Genomic DNA, 19,440 nt, shown 5'->3' with positions numbered 1-19,440 from the left:
AGATAGCAAATTAGAGACCTTAAAGTAGTAAGGGTTAGTTCAAGGACCTCTGATTTTCTTGGTGTGGTACAAATGACAACTGTTCCATGCTTTAGTAGATTGTCTTCATGGTTTGCAGTGGCCCTAGCCCCCAATCAAATTATCACTTGGTTGTCAATATTTTGGTGATCAGCCTCTATGAAGCTAGCTGACCTAGTCCTTAGAAAGTAAAGCTACTGTACACATACATGAAGTCTTTCCTTCTTAGTAAGAACTTCCAGAGCTTATGCTCTTCATGACATAGTCTGTGAACCCAGGATCACCTTCACATCACAAGGAAGACTTTAGTTGAAACAACCGCAAATTATAATGATAGAATCCAGGCAATAACACAGAAAAGAGATGTAAAGGAACAAGCCTGCTTCCTGAATTATACACAGAGATTTTATGCCTTCTATAGTTCTCCACTCACAGGTAGACTGCATAACTACCATGAAACACCAGAGCTAGTCACACTTGTAAACAGAAAATAGAGCATGATTTCACTATCTACAAGTGTAGCACTTAGGATCTTTCACCATCTCTGTGTGTATTTTCTTTCACCAAATTTGTTAAGTGATGTTCGGTACCACTCTCACCTCACTGTTTGCTTCCTAAGTTGGGCAGGGCTCTGTGCTATAGCTTAGCAAACACCCAGAGAGTTCCTACTCTTCAAATTCCCAAAGGAGAAATGAGCTACATACGGATGTTGCCAAAGACTACAGATTATCTAGAAGGAAGGGGATATAGATATATTTATGTTTACTTATCTGTGAACATTCCCCTGCCCCCCCCCCAATAACAATGTAAGCTCCCAGGGGACAGGGATTGCTCCATTATTTTTTTATCTTTGGATCCTCAGAGCCTATCACAAAGCAGATGATTACAAAGTGATTGTAAAGTTGAACTGAAAAGAGAGCAACAGTAGGTGGAAGTCAGCTGATCACAAATAAATAATATTTTATGATTAAATTATTTTTATATATTATACTCATAAGCTCCTTTGCCTTGCTACCTAGCAGCCACAAAAACAAAAGGACTATTAAAAAACAGTTTAATTTCTTTTTCCCCCTAAAACTCTAAAAGGAAATGCAATCATGAAGACCAGTCACAGAACAAAACCGAAAATGGCAACACAAAACCCAAAACAACAACCGTGCTCGGGAAGAAAACTCCTAAAATGAAAATCACCAGGCTGCCTGTTGTGGTCCCAGGGCCATAACACAGAAAAGAGTGGTGATTCTACCTGGCAAAAGAGACCCAGCACACATATACAAATGTGACCTTGACAGTGAACTGGAGAATTGGAATGGAAGTTTTTCTTGGGAGGCTAAAGGTTATCATCACTTTCAGTGGAGAAGATAACAATTCTTTTAATTAAACATGAAAAAGTATATAAGGGGTATGTCTATACACAACTCTGGAATCATTGGATTTTAACATGTTTACTAAAATGACAGTCATGGCATTGACAATACTGAATGCAAAATACTGGTGTACACAGATTTTACAGAGAGGCTACTGAGAGCAAGAGCACAAAACACAGTCTAACAGATGGTAGAGGCCTGAAGGGAGACAAGCACACTGATTTTATTGGGGAGAAAAGAGTATATACTGTAGAGTCGCTGAAGTTTAATAAATAAAGGTCAAATTATAATATATAAAAACAATATAAACATTTATATGCTACATGCATATCATATAATTTAATGTAATAATTTATATATGGGGAAAGATGCCAACTTATGTTCTTCCGATTTTCCTTGACAAGGCACAAACACAGGATGTGTCTATCCTTATCCATCTCCAGCCCACAAGTTTGTTGTTCTCTGAAGTCAGTGCTCGGACATAGGTCTGCGAAGTTTTGCACTGAGAGTTCCAGTGTTTGTCATCAATCCCCCTGCAGCCGTTTTTGACAGGTCTGGCTTCTTTACATCTGGTTTCATAAAAATACTGTTTGACAGGAGAGTTGCCGGTTTTGATCTCTCCCAGCACAGTTACCTGGTGTCCCCGAATGTCGATGGCAGATGACTTGTCTGTCACCCACAAACTCTCACTGTCACACACAGAATACTCCCCACGATGACTCTTGTGCTCAGCGTACCTTTTTCGTCGGGAAGTTCTGTTCACCACCACTTGGTTACCCACAAAATCCTCCATAAGGTACAAGGGTGGGGGTTCCAAAGGGGTACTATCACTCAACAGGACCCGGGGAGAGTTGTAGCGTCTCTGTTGGCGCAACAATTCTGTATCCATTGCAACCATTGGCTGGAAGTCTGATTTCAAGGGTTCTCCCTCCTCTGGGCCCTGGGGGGTTTTCGACAGGGTGCTCTGGAAGTTTTCCTTAACATCTACCATCTGCTTGGAGAGCTTGTTTTTCAAAATGTCTGCCTGGATCAACTTGATGATGAGGGAGTTTAGCGAATCTTCTGGCACACTCCTCTGCTCCATGTTGTTAGCTTGGATGCCACGGAGATAAGCGAGAAATATCACATAAAACAAGATGGACATCACCTTGTTCACCTGTAAGATCTGAAAAAAGGAAAACACAAGGATTAATGGAGTCTATAGTGACTGAGTGTGGTGGGTCCAAAGGTACAGCTGTACCAAGCAAGGATTTTAACTGATGCGGGCTCTTGAGGCTAGAAATGCCCCAAGAAATCATCTCATTCATCCCCTCTCCCCAACTTCTGCAGAAGACTTTTCTAAAAATCATCTTGATGATAACTTAAAACATTAGAATCTTTTCTCTTTCCAAGAGTTCTGAATGCCATCACTCCTTCTGCATCTGGAATAAGAAGACCTGGGCTCTGATCCTGGCTTTCACTTACCACCTGTGTGACTTCACACAAGTCACTTCACCAGTCTTGCTCTGAGTTTCTTCATCAAATGAGATAATATTTGTAAAGTGCTTATTAGCACAGTGTCTGGGAAATAGTAGGCACTTAATAAATGTGTGTACCCTTCCCTTCTCTCTTCATCTGAATATCAGAGGGCTGGACTAAATAATCTGTAAGGTCCTATACAATTTAAATTCTATGACCATATAACACACTTGTGAGATTTGGGATGGACAGATTTTTGTTATCTATTTTTTAGGGGAGTAGGGACATAAAGGGGAAGGAAAGAAAAAAAAACAAATTTCAATTATTTAAACAAAATCATATTGGAAACTGAAGAATGGAGAGGTTAGGTAATCTTCTCAAAGCAAATATCCCAGTGGCAAAGTTTGCAGCCAAACCCTATTTTTCTGACCCAATTCCTTTTGATAGAAAGATATTGCTCCTTTCTCTGAATCTGTATACCCCACTTAATTTTGTCATAGAATGGAAGCAAGGTGCTGTTCTTCTTGATCCTTCTTATATCACACTGGAATGGATAGACACATGACCAACCTGGAGATGCAAATAGTAAGTAAAAAATGAAAACCATCAATAAGGTCTTTGTTGCTCATTCTACCATTTGTGAAAGTCTCAATAAGCACAGTTCTGTGCTCTCCAATTTAACTCTCACTAATCCTGCCATCTTGTTGGTTATGTTTGACTCAGAGATTCATTAACTCATTAATTGAGCAGACATTTATTAAATACTCACTGGATGCACAACATGGCATTAGGTCCTGGGGATAACACAAAGTTTAGAGAAGATACCCCTTAATTTCACAGAGCTTAGGGCACAGTAGGGGGAAAAGATATAAAATGAAGTTAATTATGAGCATTAGAGAGGTGGTGGGGTGGGGTGAAGTACTATATAAGGTCAGCAGGAGAAAAGGTTATGAACAGCAGGAAATTGGAGAAAACCTCCTAGAAGAGGTGGCCCTTGAGTTGGGCTATGAAAGTTGTGTAAGAAATTCAACAGGTAAAGCAAGGGCACATTAGAGATAGGGTCTGAGAGTTCTTGCCTGACAGAATTTGGGTTGACCTAGAAAAGTCATTTATCCATGCTGCTTTCAGACGGGATTAGAACTAAATAAGTTATCCTAGACAGAGAGTCTGTGAGCACAAATGTATGGAGAACCTGCCAAATTTCATGGTTACTTTGCTAAATGCTTTGGGTATAGAATTAAGAATACACATGGTACAATCTCTTAAAGGCTAACAGGGGAGACAGCACAAACAACAGATGGCATACACGTAAATACGGTAATTATAAGAGAAAGGTGATTGTAACACTGGGTTGCTAGTGGTGACCCACCCCATATGGTACTATAGAGTTGGGGAATGGAAACACTGAATCAGGGAAAGCTTCAGGGAGGAGATAGGCTTGGGCTACAATTAAAGGAGGGAGGGAGGGGGTATGGGGGTAGAAGGGAAGATATTTTCCATGCTGTGGGTCAATCAGGGGAAAAGACCTGAAACCTACACAAAGATGGCAGAGTTCTGAATCACAGTAAGCCCTGCTCAACTGAAAGAAGAGGCACAACTCTTTCTTTTTCCTGTCCATCTGCCCCCACCCTTTTTGAAATCTTACCTCTTCTTCTAGACCCATCTTAAATATTACCTCCATGAAACCTTCTGTGATTCCCACAGATGAAACTTGGTTTCTATATTTTTTTCATACACTTACCACATTTTGCCTTGTTCCACCGCTATTTTGTCTATGATTAGATTTTTTTTTGGGGGGGGGGAGGAATGAGAGCATGAGTGAGCACAAGTGCACACTCATATGTGTGTATATTCCTTTCCTTAGGCCTATGGTGTTCCTGACATTCCACAGGAAAAAATATCACAACACAGTAATTTGTTAGTTGTGTGGGTACCATTTTGCAGGAAATTAAATGTTTGTGAACTCTCCTCAAGGTTGAGTTGAGACAATAAAATTCCCAGAGAATCCATCCTGCCATTCTGGCATTTTCTTTTCCCAAACAGAAATTTATGAATAGTGCCCATTAGAGAATCTTGAAATATTAGAGAAACATTATACAGAACCAAGAGAGAAGGGACCTTAAGCCTTCAGTCCATTCCTTTTGTAAGTGGGGATGCCCAAACATTTAAAGGTCAGGGAAGGGAAAGCAAACAAGTATTTGGTTAAGCACTAGCTATGTGAAGGAGGACATATCAGTGGTGGAGTAGATAGAGTGCTGGTCCTGGAGTCAAGAAGACCTGAGTTCAAATTCAGCATCAAACACTTATTAGCTGTGTGACTCTGGACAAGTCACTTAACCCTGTTTGCCTAAGTTTGCTCAGCTATAAAATGAACTAGAGAAAGTAATGGGAAACCACTCCAGTATCTTTGCCAAGAAAACCCCAAATGGGGTTTTGTAACAGGCACTGTGTGAAACACTTTAGAAATATTTCATCATTTGATCCTCACAATAAATTAGTGAGGGAGAGACTATTCCTATCCCAATTTTATAGATGAGGAATCTGAGGCAGAGGTTAAATAACTTTCCCAGGATAACACAACTAGTAAATATCTGAGGTCAGATTTGAACTCAGGCCTTCCTGACTAGACCTAGTGCTCTATCTCCTGTGCCACCTGGTTGAGGTGAAGTGACTCATCCAAAAGTCACTTAACAAATGTGTGACAGAACCAAATCCAAGATAAAATATCTTCTCAAAACTTGACTGGTTCTGCTAATAATTGGTGGTAGAAATGACAGAATATCACAGTAGAAGCAACTTTAGAAATAATCTAGTTAAATTCCCTTATTTTATTGATAAGGAAACTGAGTCTCAGAAACATTAACCTAAAGTCATATGGTTGACTTTAGCAGGGATGGTGGGGCAGCTAGGTGGTGCAGTGGATAGAGCACCAGCCCTGGATTCAGGAGGACTTGAGTTCAAATTCGGCCTCAGACACTTGACACTTACTAGCTGTGTAACCCTGGGCAAGTCACTTAACCCCAATTGCCTCATCAAAAAAAAAAAAAAAAGCAGGGATGGGGCCTTGAACCCAGATACTTCTTTGCAACATTCCTTTTAACAAGGCGGTCTTCCAAGTAGGGAATTAAAATGGTCCTTGCCTGAGCTCCAGGCAGTGCAAATGTCACTGCTGAAAAGAGCCTAGGATCAGTAATGCAATCAGGAGCTTCCTATCTGAACTCTTGTGCAAGTCTGTGTAGGCCAGAAACCACAGCAATGTTCCCTTAGCATATCTTGTTTGAGCCTAGGAACATGCCAAGTACTTTGAGCCCTGAAATACTGCCTGGAATTGGAGAAGCCAAGTTGTTACACACACACACACACACACACACACACACACACACACACGCATATACGCATACACACACACAGGCACCTGTGCTTGGGCTCAGCTAGCACACAGTAGGTACTTAGTAAATGCTTGCTAACCAATTTCCCAGGGGTTGGGTGGTGTAGGAAGCTCTTTGGAGGAAGTAGCCATTGAGTTGGATTTTTAAAAGATACCTCAGGGTGTTTTGTTTTCAATCTCTTAATTCATCAATTTTTTTTTTTTACATTTCTACTATGTTTCTTCAAAGGTGGGATTACCCCAGAGGAGAATTAGTTAGTTCCCCAAAGACACATGTAGGTAACCTTTACGTGGAGCACTTACATATAAATTCAAGATAGGCAGGAACCTGAAGGGATCCTGCATCATTGACCACTCTGCTTACTTGTCTGGTATCATGGGCTTTTCATAGGCTGATTTGTGAAGGTTAATAAACCTTGTCTTTTTCTTGTATGGCACAAGCAAAAACAGAAACAAAAAACAAAAACAAAAAAAACATTACTCAAGTTTTCTTGGCTATTATTGGATAAAGACCCATTAAAGACTCCAGTAAAATCCCTTTACATTCTCCCTAATGCCCACTTCTCCTGTTCTGGGTTTTCTAAGACCTTGACCAATGCTCATATGCTACTCTATCCACATTAGAATGTTTTCCTACACATTGTTTCTTCCTACACAAGGTTTAACCACCTCTTAAAATAACCCCCAGAGAGCAATTTTTGATCCTTCCTTGGCTTGGTCTATACATGTAGGTTTCCTGAAAGAGCAGTTCAGGTGGTTGAAAGAAAAAAAAGGCATAAAGAGGCACAAAGTTGGTATGTGTTGTGTCTGTGTAGCCTGAGTCTATGCTATTAAAAAGTATTGCTATTGGTCTTGAGACCATAAGCTCTGGACTTGGGTCCTAGCTTTTCTACTTCCTAGCACTGTGATTTCAGAGGACTCATTTACCCCCGAGTCTCAGTTTTCCCCTCTGTAAAATGGATACTAACCCCACAATAATCTGCTCCACATTGTTGTGAGGAAAGTGCTCTGGAAACCCTACTGAGTCATAAGAATGTGAATTGTTATTATGAGAAAGATGGGACACATACTCCTAAGCATCTCTTCTCCTATAATAGCTTTTGGGTCCAAACTACACACCTAAATCTTTTCCTAGATTCAATAGGATGGAGTAGAATTTATCCCAGTCAATTGCAAGCACTAGAAGGGAGAAGGAGGAAGGGAGGTTTGAGAGGGCCTCAAAAAACCCCCCAAAAAACCGCATTTGGCTCGTCTTCAGCATTGTCAAATTTCACCGAGATTTTTATTTCCAGAGGCTGTACTAGTACTTAGCTCCAGGATAGAAATATAATCACGTCCGCAGGTGGGGCAAGCTTCCATGATGGCAGGTCACTAGACGACTTTTAAGGGTTTCAAGCCACCTCACTATACCCTCTCTCATGAAGGTATACAAGGTGAAGGTTAATCCTATCCTCAGTCACTGATTGCTCCATAAAGGAAGTGCTACTATATATCCTCTTTTCATCTCTAGCCTCACAGAGGTGAGAGAATCAGGTGCTGAATCTCAGAGCTGGAATGGACCCCAGAAATCTCTAAAGAGAATCACCAAGGCTCAGATTTGAGAGGAGCCCAGCAGAGGTGAGGCATCTCGGAATACCAATCCTGGTAAGTAAAAGTCTTCATCAAGCAGAACCCTCCTCCTTCTCAGCAGGTCTCTCACTTCCTCCATTGCACTTCTGGCTAGTGCTAATGGTTAGGAAATCCACCCTCATATTAAGCCACAATTTGCTTCTCTGCTGCTTCACCAACTGCTCCTAGTTCAATCCTCTAGAGCCAAGCAGAAGACATCTAATCCTTTTTCCAAATGACAGCCCTTCAACATTTAGAACAGAACCTCACCCCAGCCAATTTCCACTTCGTGAAATTCTCCTCCTTCAAGATCCAGCCCCAGTGACATCACCTCCAGAAAGCCTTCCAACTAGAAATAACCCCTTCCTCTTTAAATCTCTCAGGTCTCTCTGACCTTTCCTATTCGCTGGAACATTTTCTAATTGAGTTATATTCATCTGTGTACATGCTTCATTCTCTTCCCATTAGGTTGTAAGCTCCTTGAAGGATAAGACTTGCCATTTTTCATCTCTTAATATTAACAGGATTCTGAATATATATCATAAAAATTAATCCACTCAACAAATATTAAGTGTCTATTGTGTATAGAAGACTGTGTTTAGTATTGAGGAAGGTACAAAGTCTAGCTAATTCCCGGCACTTCTCAAAGAAACCATCCCTTTAATTTTACAAACTAGGAAATGGAAATCCAAAGTGGATAAATTCAAAACTGTTGAAGATGGCATGCACCAAGTCAGGATATGATGATGGCAAGTGCTCTAACTCCAAAATGAGTGTTCTTTGGACACTGAAGACACACCCAGTTGTACCTGGGAGGGTCAAATCCTTTGAAAAAAATTAAAAAGCAGGGATATGGCCTCAAAAGAATGCTAAGGATTGAAAGGATTCACAGAATGTTGAAGCTATAGAAGTTTTTAGAAATCCTTAAACTCGATACTATTAAAGGGGTGGTTAGTGAACATTTAGAAAGGGAAAAGGGAAATTACATCTAGTATGGCCTCATTGAGACCAGACTATACTAAATTAATGTAATTTTTTTTGACGAATGATAGGATTAACAGATCAGGGTAATGCTATATATGTTGTAGAATACTTGGCTGAATCAAAGTAAAGCAAGTTTTGCATTGTATATTGTAAACAAGAGAGAGGGATGGGGATAGGATGAGGATTCTTAGGTAGGAGAGTATTCATTGGCTTAGTGATAGGAGTAACCCAAAGAGTAACGTCATTAGTGGGTCGAAATAATTTTGGAGGGGAAGGAGAGTCTCTAAGAGAGGGCCCTAGAGATCTATTCTTGGTGTTGTGCCATTCAACATTTTTTTTATCAATGCCTTGGATGAATTAATAGAAAACATGCTTGTCAAATCTGTAAATGACACCAAGTTGGGAGGGATAGCTAAACATGCTGGATGATACAGTCCAGATCCAAGAAGATCTTGACATGCTGGAACGATGGGCCAAATCTGATGAAATTTAATAGGTATAAATGTAAAGCTCTGAACAAGTTTAAAAAACAAACTTCCAAAAAAGGACAGGGTGTGGAGGGATCACCTGAAAAAAATCATCAGCATTTTAGTTATCCAGAAGTCACTCAATATTTATTAAGCTCTTACTATGTGCCAACATTTGCTTGAATAGGTCTATATCAAAGCTTTAAATCAGAAGGTGTAGAAAGATAGTATGTGTGTGTGTATAGTATGTATATATAATATATAACATATATTATACATACACACATATATGTCTTTATACACATATACACACATCACAAAAAAGGAATGTATCAAATATATCTAGGCTTTTGTACAGAACCAACTAAGTTTCTTCCTCCTGATGTTAATTGCAGAATTAATTCAAATTACCTTTGCTTTGAGCATAGATTCTGAAAGCTGGAAACTAGTTAATGGGACTTCATAAATGTGATGCCCTGACAAAAGACAAGATGTTGTGCGTTGGGAGAGATTTCCTGGTGGTGTGTCTGCTGGGAATTGGTCTGGTTTTGGTTAATCTCTTTATTAATGATCCGGAAGCAGGGGAGGGAAGAAAACAGCAGATTAATTAAAATGTACAGATGATGCTCAATGGGAAGGTGTTGCAAACATCTGTGAGGACAGACCAATCAGACTGGGGCAGCCATAGGGGGTTAGAAGCATGGAAATAACGCAGTGAAATCCAAACTAGAAACACGTAGGTTAATCCACTGGGGCAAGATGAATCCAAAACCAACATGGAGGGAAACACTTACCAAAGGATAAAGGGAGGAAGAGACTTGGGAATGCAACAAATAGCAAACTGAATATGAACTTTCATGAATAATGCTATATGTTTCCATAGCACCATCCTTTCCCAAGAGCATGAAGTGCTTTTAAAAAGTCATCTCTCTCAATCATATAACACCTCTGGTGTGGTGGCAAGTATTAGTGTTTCTCTCTTACTGAGTTTACAAAAAGATTAAACCAGAGGGACAAGTGATTAAACCAAGGTCATATAGTAAGCCCAAGACTAGATGACAACAACAATAACAACGTGATTAATAATAACAACAATAATAATCACATGCACAGAGATATTCCCCTACAAACAGCTCTGTGAATTAGGTAGTACAAGTATTATTATCTCCATCTTAAACATAAGAAACTAAGGTGAAGGTAAGAGATGTGGTCAGTCCAGAGTCCTATAGCTAATTTATTTCAAGGTCAAATTTTGAACCTAGTTTTTCTGACTGCCAGGACCATATTCTTTCCTCTACAACATGTTGATTCTCGGCATGAGAAACATTACCACCTTGGTTCCATGCTAAAGATAATCCAAAGAAACAGAGGTGTTGGGAGAGTGAATGCAGCCTGGTATAGTGAAAAGAATACTGGTCTTCAAGTCAAAAAAGAGATGAGTTCCAGTCCCATTTATGACACTGACCTTGGACCAATTGGTTAAGCTGAGTCTTAGTTTTCTCATTTAAAAAATGGGGATAATTTCTCTCAATGGATTATTGAAAGGAAAGTGCTTTGTCGACCTTAAAGAGCCAAGCAAATGTGAATCATAACCCTCTCATTGGGTTGCAATGGACAAGTTTGCAATCAAATATTTCTCAAATTGGAAGAGAACCTTTGAAGGTCAGTAAGCCCCTCTTCCTGATACTAGACAGGGCTACAGGTATGTTGGTCAAAAAAAGTGGGGAGAAGATTAAGTGGAAGATAAAGATGATCGGAGTATAGTTATAGAATTAGAAGGAACTTTAGAGGAGAGCTAATCCAAACCCCTAATTTTATAGGTGCAGAACCTAACACCCAGAGAAGTTACATCACTTGCTTGAGGTCACTCAGCTATTTAAAGGCAGAATTCAAACTCAGGTCATCTACCTCCAAATTTATCATTCTTTTCACCATACCAAGAACAAGAAGGTTGGAAGCTCATTTCCTGCTCTTAAAGATCCCCTGGATGTGGTGTGAATTCTCATTGTCAAGTTCATAGCTTTGAAGTTGTAGCACCAATGCCAGGATGGCGGTCATACAACAGAGCTGACCTTTGAAAGTGGCCTCTAGGAGGAGACAGAGAGGGTCATACAGACTCAGAGAAGAGGTGAGGTTAGAGAGGAAAGATCCTCCTGAAGGAGAGGGTGCTTGAAGATGCAGAAATGTAGAGAAAAGAGACGGAGAGATCCAGGATAGGCCACGGACCCACAGAGAGGAGCCGTTATGACGTGCAGTTTCTCCAGGCAAATCCATGCACCTAGGGAGCAACAGCAGAAGGAGACAGAGAAAGAAACAAAAAAAGAGGGGGAGGAAGAGGTGAGTTAGAGGTCTGATGAGGGAAAGTGGAAGTTAAGATGGAAATGTCCACACTCACACAGCCATGAAGAGAAAGCCAAATGGACTAAAAGGGCAAGAAGAATTTTCACAACAGGAATCTGTAGCATCGAGGATAAAACTGGACTTAGGCCTTGTTTGGTATTCATTCATGTGGATTCCAAATATAGGTCCACAGAGAAGTTGTGACCTACTATGATAGCTCACATTTATATTGTGCTTTTAAGGTTGGCAAATACTTGTTACCTGTGATCTCATCTGATCCTCGCAACCACCTTGTGAGGTAAGGTGCTATTATTATTCCCATTTCATGGATGAGGAAACTGAGACTTCAAGAAATCAAGGTTGTTAAATGCCTTCCAGAGTAGGGGAAATGAGTTTTCCTGCTTCTTTAAGGACATAAGTAAAAGCATCTTGGATTTTTTTGGAGGAGCAGGGGAGGTCAGATTAAATAAAATGTATATCAACATCTTGCATCAGAAAAAAATAATGGTCCTCAAAGGGACAGGGCAGAGAAGTAGCCTCAGAATAAAGAAGATGAAGTTTCAATTCCCTCCTCTGATGTATGCAGACTATATGACTCTGGGGGGAAAAATCACTTTTAAAAAAATCAGGGGCAGCGAGGTGGCACAGTGGATAAAGCACCAGCCCTGGATTCAGGAGTACCTGAGTTAAAATCCAGCCTCAGACACTTGACACTTACTAGCTGTGTGACCCTGGGCAAGTCACTTAACCCTCATTGCCCTGCCCCCCCCAAATATCCCTGTGACTCAGTTTCCTCATCTGTAAAATGGGTAGAGGGTCTTGATGGAGTCTAAAATCCCTTCTAGATCTAAACTGATGTTAGATATTCTGAGGGAAACCCTGGGAGACTGTATGAAGCATTGGAATTATTATTGAAAGAAGTCTTCTAGATAATCAGGGGCCCAACTGAAATGTGAGCTACAATTGTAATACATGGCACTTGGCCTATTCACAGGGAAGGGGATTTTTAGCATTAAAATATGGATGCTTTTACAGATAGAAATTAGACCTGTGACTTCTTTGCAACTTACAATCTTAGAAAGTTGTTCAGAATACTTAAATGACCTAGCCAGGGTTACATGGCCAATATGTGTCAGATGTAGCACTTGAGTCCGAGTTTTACCCAGCTTGTTTATAAAACATCATATTAAGGGGTCTCTCTCCTTGCAAGTTGTTTTCACCTTTGTGTGACAAGTCCCCGCTCTACTGCAATGCCTTTTCCTGGAGCTGCCTAAGAAAGCAGATTTAGGGACAATCCTAGGATCAGAGAATTGGGAGCTAGAAGGGATTTTGGATATAATCTAGGCCATTTTCCTGATTTTATAGGAAAGATAAATGATGCACAAAAAAGAGAATAAAAAGAGGATAAGTGGCAATTAGGATTCAAACTTAGGCCCAGTGCTCTCACTATTGAATCACAGGAGGGTCTTCTTTACCTCTGCCTATACCCCTGTATATACTCTCTCTGTCTCTCTGTCTGTTTGACAAATGGTGGTATTTGGAAGTCGAGATATGGACGGGATGACCAGAATATCCCTTCCTGGCCAAGTGACCGGAAAGCCACTGTGTGATCTGTAGTCTGAAATGGGAAAGAGATTGAAGGCAGTGACCTTGTAGTGCGCTGCTCTTAGGAGAAGAATTTCATGTTATTGGAAACATTACCCACCTCTGTCCCTGAGGCAATGAGAAGGGGAAGGTATGGCACATGTCAAAGCTATGTTAACTAATAGCCTTGCGAAAGAGGTTAGTGTTGAGATCCCCAGAGGCCCCAGAAACCCTAGTCCCTGCTTAAGCAGGTATCCTGCCCTGACAAAGAAAAGCGGATAGGGCTTGGTTTTGAGATATCACACTAGCCAACTCAAATCTATACCCCCCTCCCTCCTGTGCCAACCTTCTCCACCTGCATATTATATCTCTCTAAGGATAGACAGTGAAAGGGTCAGGAGAGAAAAGCTGAAGAAGATAATGAAGCTACTGGCCCAATAAAGTCTTTGGATTATCAAAGGATTATGCTTTAGCATTTCTCTGTCCTCCTATAACTGAGGGAGTTGGGAATACGCTACACAAATGCAACTTCTGCCATTTCCAATGCGATCTAATGCCCCATTAAGAGAAATGTTGTCCATAACTAGGTGAGTGATAGCCTCTCGTCAGATCAAGCATTCAGGATTGTGTTCAGTTTTAGGTGGCACATTTTATAAGTGATGGAGATCAGTCACCATCTTTTCCACCTTCAAGAGGTTGCGGGTACTTGAAACCATTCGCTACGATGCAAAGGCAGAAGGATCTGGGAATATTTAACCTGGAGAAAAGATGACTCAGGGAGATGTGGTCCATCTCTTGGAGTATTTGAAGCACTGCTTCCCAGAAGAGCTACTGGACTTGATTCCAAAGTAAATCATAGACACACATGATCCCGGAATTGGAAAGCAGCTTAGAACACATTGAGTTTGATCTTTACTGGAAGCATGAGCCCTGTTTGTCATATTCCTAAGAAGGGCCGTTTAATCTCTCTCTGAACACCTCTGGTGACAAGGAACTTATTATCTAGCAAGAGAACCCAGTCTACTTTGGGGCAGCTCTAACTTTTATGAAGTTTTGCTTTATGTGGTGCCAAAAGCCGCTTTCCGGTAACATCTGCTAATTGGTCCTGGTTATAACTCCTAGGAATAAGCAGGGCGAGTCAAAGAATCACAAAAGCTCAGTTAGATGTCTGAGAAAAAGAACCCCTCCTTCAACATCCAACCTTTACTTGAAATATTCTAGTAATTCTAAAAATTCTTTGCTTCCCAAAGTAGCCTATCCTCCTTTTAGGTGGCTTGAACTGTTAACACATTATTCTTTATATCAAGAATAAATATTCTTCTGTAACGATTGGAATGACGCCACCTGCTGGAGACTTACTGTAGAAGAGTTTCACCCATGAAGCGAAGGTCTTTGAGGGCAAGACCAGGAGTCTTTTCTTTGGCGTCACTTCCTGACGCGGGCTAGTGGGAGGAGGAAGGAAGAGACTGGCGCCATTTTTGGCCACTGTTCCTCACACCCTCTGGAGTCAAGCAGAAGAGGCCTGATTGGGGCAGCTAGGTGGCCCAGTGGATAGAGCACTGGCCCTGGATTCAGGAGGACCTGAGTTCAAATCTGGCCTCAGACACTTAACACTTACTAGCTGTGTGACCCTAGGGAAGTCACTCAACCCCAATTGCCTCACAAAAAAAAAGAAAAATAAAGAAAGACTTCAGGACTCTGATAATCATGACTTCAGAGGATTTGATGATGGAATATGTCTCCTGCTTTTCAGTGTAGGTGTGATACACAAAATGTGTAGAATGAGGTCTACAGTTAGAGGTGCAACGAATTATTAAAAAAAAAAAAAAAAAGAAGAGGCCTGATTCCTCTTCTCTATGATATAACCCTTTGCATTTTTTTGGTGGGGCAATGAGGGTTAAGTGACTTGCCCAGGGTTACACAGCTAATAAGTGTCAAGTGTCTGAGGCCAAATTTGAACTCAGATCCTCCTGAATCCAAGGCTGGTGCTTTATCCACTGCACTATCTAGCTGCCCCTACCCTTCTCATTTTTGAAGGTAATTATTATCTCTGCTGTGATGTCTTCTCAGAGCCCATCCTCTCCATTGAGTGGCATGTGATTTAGGCCCCTCACTGTTGTACTGGTTGCCTTTCCTATCTCTAGTTCAGGGGCCAAATCGGCCCTTCTGATTCTTCTCTAGGCTTCACTCAAAAGTTCTCCAGCATGTTTCCCCTGTCCAGGTCCTTCATATTCCCTCAAGAGTTTATCTTCTGAAATTTAAAATGAACTAGAATGAAATTAAATCAAATAATAAAAATAGATAAATCACCAAACACTTGCTCTGTGCCTACTCTATTAGCTAGGCACTATGCCTATAATACAAAGAAAAAATGAAAAGAGCATCCATCCTCAAGGAATCTACATTTCATCCAGGGAGACAACACCACATAATTGATAGCTGGAAGGCAATGTAGAGTTTGCATGACTTCTCTTGGGGATGTAACAGACAGGACTCTTGCTTCTGGTAAGGGTCAAAGTAGAAGATCTCTAAGCTTTCTTCTCACTCTGGGATTATATTCATTTATGTTTTACTTCATAAAGCTTTGTTTATTTACTGTATAACTTTGGGCAAGTCACTTAACCTTTCAAAACCTCAGTCTGAAAGGCACTGTTGTGTAATTGAAAACATACTGCATTTATAGAAAAAGAAAAAAGAAAAAAAACCAGATTGAATCCCACTTATACTACTTCAGCCGTGTGGATTTGGACAAGTAACTTCATGCCTCTAGCCCTCAGTTTCCTCATCTAAAAATGGTATAATACCATACAAACTACCTACCGCTCAAGGTTGTTGTGAGAGAAGAGCTCTGTAAGTTGAAAAGGACTGTACAACTGTGAGCTATTACTCTGTTGGCTAGTGAAGAACATCGCTAATGAATTGGGTACCATTTCTGGTCTCTGCTTGGACTCTATTTTACAAAGCAAAGAAAGGAAATAGAGTGATTTGTTTCAGGTCACATGGAAAGAATTCAAATTCCTCTCAAAGAGCTGTTTCATTGCAAAGATGCTAGGTTTGCATTTCTGCCTCCAGTTTTGAATGTGTGTTCACGCATGTATGTGCAAGATAATGTCTGCTTTTATGACTGGGGCTTTGAACATTGATTCATGTCTCTGAACACTGATATGTTCTATATGTGGGTCTATAACTTCACAGGTGTAGCTGCTCTGATCGAATTCATCTCCCAAGAGCTTCAGATCAGGCTGTTTAGTTATGGGAATAACTGGGAACCCAAGTGGGAGTCAGGAGGCTCGGGTTCTAGTCTTAGCACTCTCACTAACTGCATGAGAACAGAAAAGTCATTTTACCTCTTCTGGTCTACAACATGAAGAGGTTATGTTGGTTGATCCCCAAAGTCTCTTTAAAAGCTTTACAATGCTATGGTTTCCATAACACTGGGGAAAGAACACTGGAAGTTAGAGTCCAACAACCTGGCTTAAAGTTCTGTCTCCACTATTTTACCTTGGGCAAGACTATTATGTCTCAGCTTCTTCATGGGCAAATAAGAATAATGCTTGTATTATATATCACACAGGATTGTTGTGAGCATCAACATAAATCATGTATAAAGTCATAAACGACAGCTAGCATTTATGTAGTCAGTACTTTTAGGTTTGTAAAGTGTCTTACATTTATTTTATCCTTACAACAATCCTGAGCGGTGGGTATCATCCCCATTTTTAATGAATGAGGCTGGATTTGAACTCAGGTCTTCCTGACTCCAAGTCTAGTGCTCCACTGTACCACCTAGTTTGCTAGGTATAACTTTGTAACTGTATAGTATCATATATATGCTTCCAAGATTGTAAAATGTGATCAATGTAACACTTCCATAACCAATGCAGATAATAAACCCTCCACATTTTAATAGATAAGCTTGTGAGCAGCTATGACCAAAAGCAGTCATCATTTGGTACAGCTGAGGATGGTGCTCTCTTAATTTAGCTAGGTTGGGCCTTGAACGACAGCCACCTAAGTCCAAGTTTTTCTAGCTTAGTAGGACCTTTGTGAGACTGTGCTCTAGCCTTTGAAAAACCCGGCTTAGTCCCATGCCACAGTGAGGCATTGGGATAGGCCTACTAATTAATAACAATAATATAAGTAATAACAGACTGTTCCCTTGCCAGACCAGAGAGGACTCCGTGTGAAGTAAGGAAGAATGCTGGATTTCATCTTTAGCTTTACAAACTAGAGGGAATCCCACAAGCCTAAACGTGGCTTCCATCCTGATCCCAGCTATTCCTCCCAAACCAAGACCACAGATGGTTTGGCAACACCCAAGCCCTCTCCTCAGCCTTTGCCATAGCATCATCGTCAGTATGGCTCTGAACCAACTATAACCATGTGGGTTTGGCCCAAAAGAGAGTTGGGCATAGAAAGTGTAGTCAAATGGCTGAGGCTACCCTAGATCCTAGCTCCTGGAATGAAGCTCTTTGCCAAACATAGTCTACCTCTGGCTCTCTTCATTCCCAGGCCTACTCTGCATCAACCTCCATTCATAAGAGGAAAGTATTGGCAACTGGTCTGTTTTTGTTCCAGGCCTGAAGCATGCTCTCCAGGAAACTGCCCTATCAGGTGATGCTGGAGAGGAACGCTATCTGAGAGCTTTAATAATGCTCTGCTTTCTTTTCCTGGTTTCCTCTCACAGGATCTGGGTGAGTTTTTCTCTTCTACCATCTCACATAAAAATATACAACTATTGTTATTTAGTTGTTTTCAGTTGTGTCTGACTTTGTGACCCTTTCGAGTTTTCTTGGCAAAGGTATTAGAGAGGTTTGCCATTTCCTTCTCCAGTTTGTTTTACAGATGAGGAAGCTGAGGTAAACAAGGTTAAGTAACTTGCCCAGGGTCAAACATCTAGTAAGTGTCTGAGATCAAATCTTAACTCAGGTCTTCATGCCTTCTGGCTAGACACTCTATCCAATACACCACATATGTATGCATCTATGCACAAAAGAAAAATGTGTCTCATTAAGGGTTCCTTGCACATCAGAGGCAAAGCTGAGATTGGAATAAGGTTAACAACACATTAAAAACTAGGCACACAATAATAAGAGGGGATGGAGACAGGGATACAAGCTATGATTTCAATGGAATAGGGAATTCCTACATGAGGAAACTTCCTCCTATCAATTTAGGTCAGTATCTTTCTCTACAAATTACAGTCTTTAAGGGCTTTTTCAACTTTTTCCACTAGTTTTATCCGGTCAAGCGAATGATTAGAGGTCTTGGGGCCAAAACGATCTCAACCTATTCTCAAACTTTCAATGGGTAAGAAGCCCGGCTCGCTGGCTTGGAGCCGGGCATGGAATGCGAGTACCTAGTGGGCCACTTTTGGTAAGCAGAACTGGCTTTTCACCCAAGAAATTTTATGCAATCCCAGGTATATAAGTATATACTCAACTTGCCAAGGGTTATACAGCCAATATGTCAGAGGTAACACTTGAACCCAGGTCTTTCAGATTTTGAAGCCTTTCTCTATCTACTTTACCATGCTGACAACAATAATCATAGTTTCATTTGGTACTTTATTGTTATGAAATAGTTTCACAAACAACTTCATTAATGTGATTCTCAAAACACCCCAGTGACCTAGGTAATACAAATATTATCACCTCCATTTTACAGATGAGGAAACTGAGGCTCAGAGAGGTTATCCAAGGTCATATAAATAATCAGTGAAAGGCCTGAGTTTCTAAACCAGATCTTTAATCTTTAAACAAGTCCAACACTCTTCCCATTTCAATCCTCTAAGGCTCTGTGATTTATTTGTGTGAGTACTCCCTCCACTCATGTGGATCAAAATGACCTCACATCTTGGTGCATGATCTTCTTGAAGAGATAAAGTCAAGGTATAGCCATGTCTTCCTTCACACAACAAACTCAGCCCACACTCAAATTCTTTTCAGCCTGATAAGGTGTGTCGATGTTTCAGCTTCACTAATTTAGATTTTGAGAAGGCAGAGCCATCTTTGTGCCCCACAGGATGACTGGACTTTTGATCCCACTAATACTTAGGAAGGAATATTTAGTGACTTGATAACCCCAAATCAGTCTAAAATGGGCCATATTAACCTGTTTGGCAATCTGGTGAAGCTTATGAACTCCTACGCAGAATAGTGTTTTAAGAGCATGAAATAAAATACATAGGATTATCAAGAAACCTGTTATACCAAAATCTAGTTAT

At 40.6% G+C, this 19,440-nt stretch overlaps 1 protein-coding gene across 2 annotated transcripts in view; it reads right to left on the bottom strand.

The window, feature by feature from the left end:
- Positions 1–1,439: 1,439 nt before the first annotated feature.
- NTF3 (neurotrophin 3) overlaps positions 1,440–19,440 on the bottom strand; it is a 151,968-nt gene continuing 133,967 nt past the window's right edge. For both annotated transcript variants that reach the window (XM_043968159.1, XM_043968160.1), the window contains exon 2: positions 1,440–2,550. In XM_043968159.1, the coding sequence (XP_043824094.1) occupies positions 1,762–2,550 (789 nt within the window). In that variant the 3' untranslated portion in view covers positions 1,440–1,761. The remainder of the gene's footprint in view (positions 2,551–19,440) is intronic.

This window comes from Dromiciops gliroides, chromosome 5 (genome assembly GCF_019393635.1).
Source record: "Dromiciops gliroides isolate mDroGli1 chromosome 5, mDroGli1.pri, whole genome shotgun sequence".
Classification (NCBI taxonomy): domain Eukaryota; kingdom Metazoa; phylum Chordata; class Mammalia; order Microbiotheria; family Microbiotheriidae; genus Dromiciops; species Dromiciops gliroides.
The sequence above is the reverse complement of the archived record's forward strand: the minus strand, read 5'-3'. Positions and strand labels throughout refer to the sequence as shown.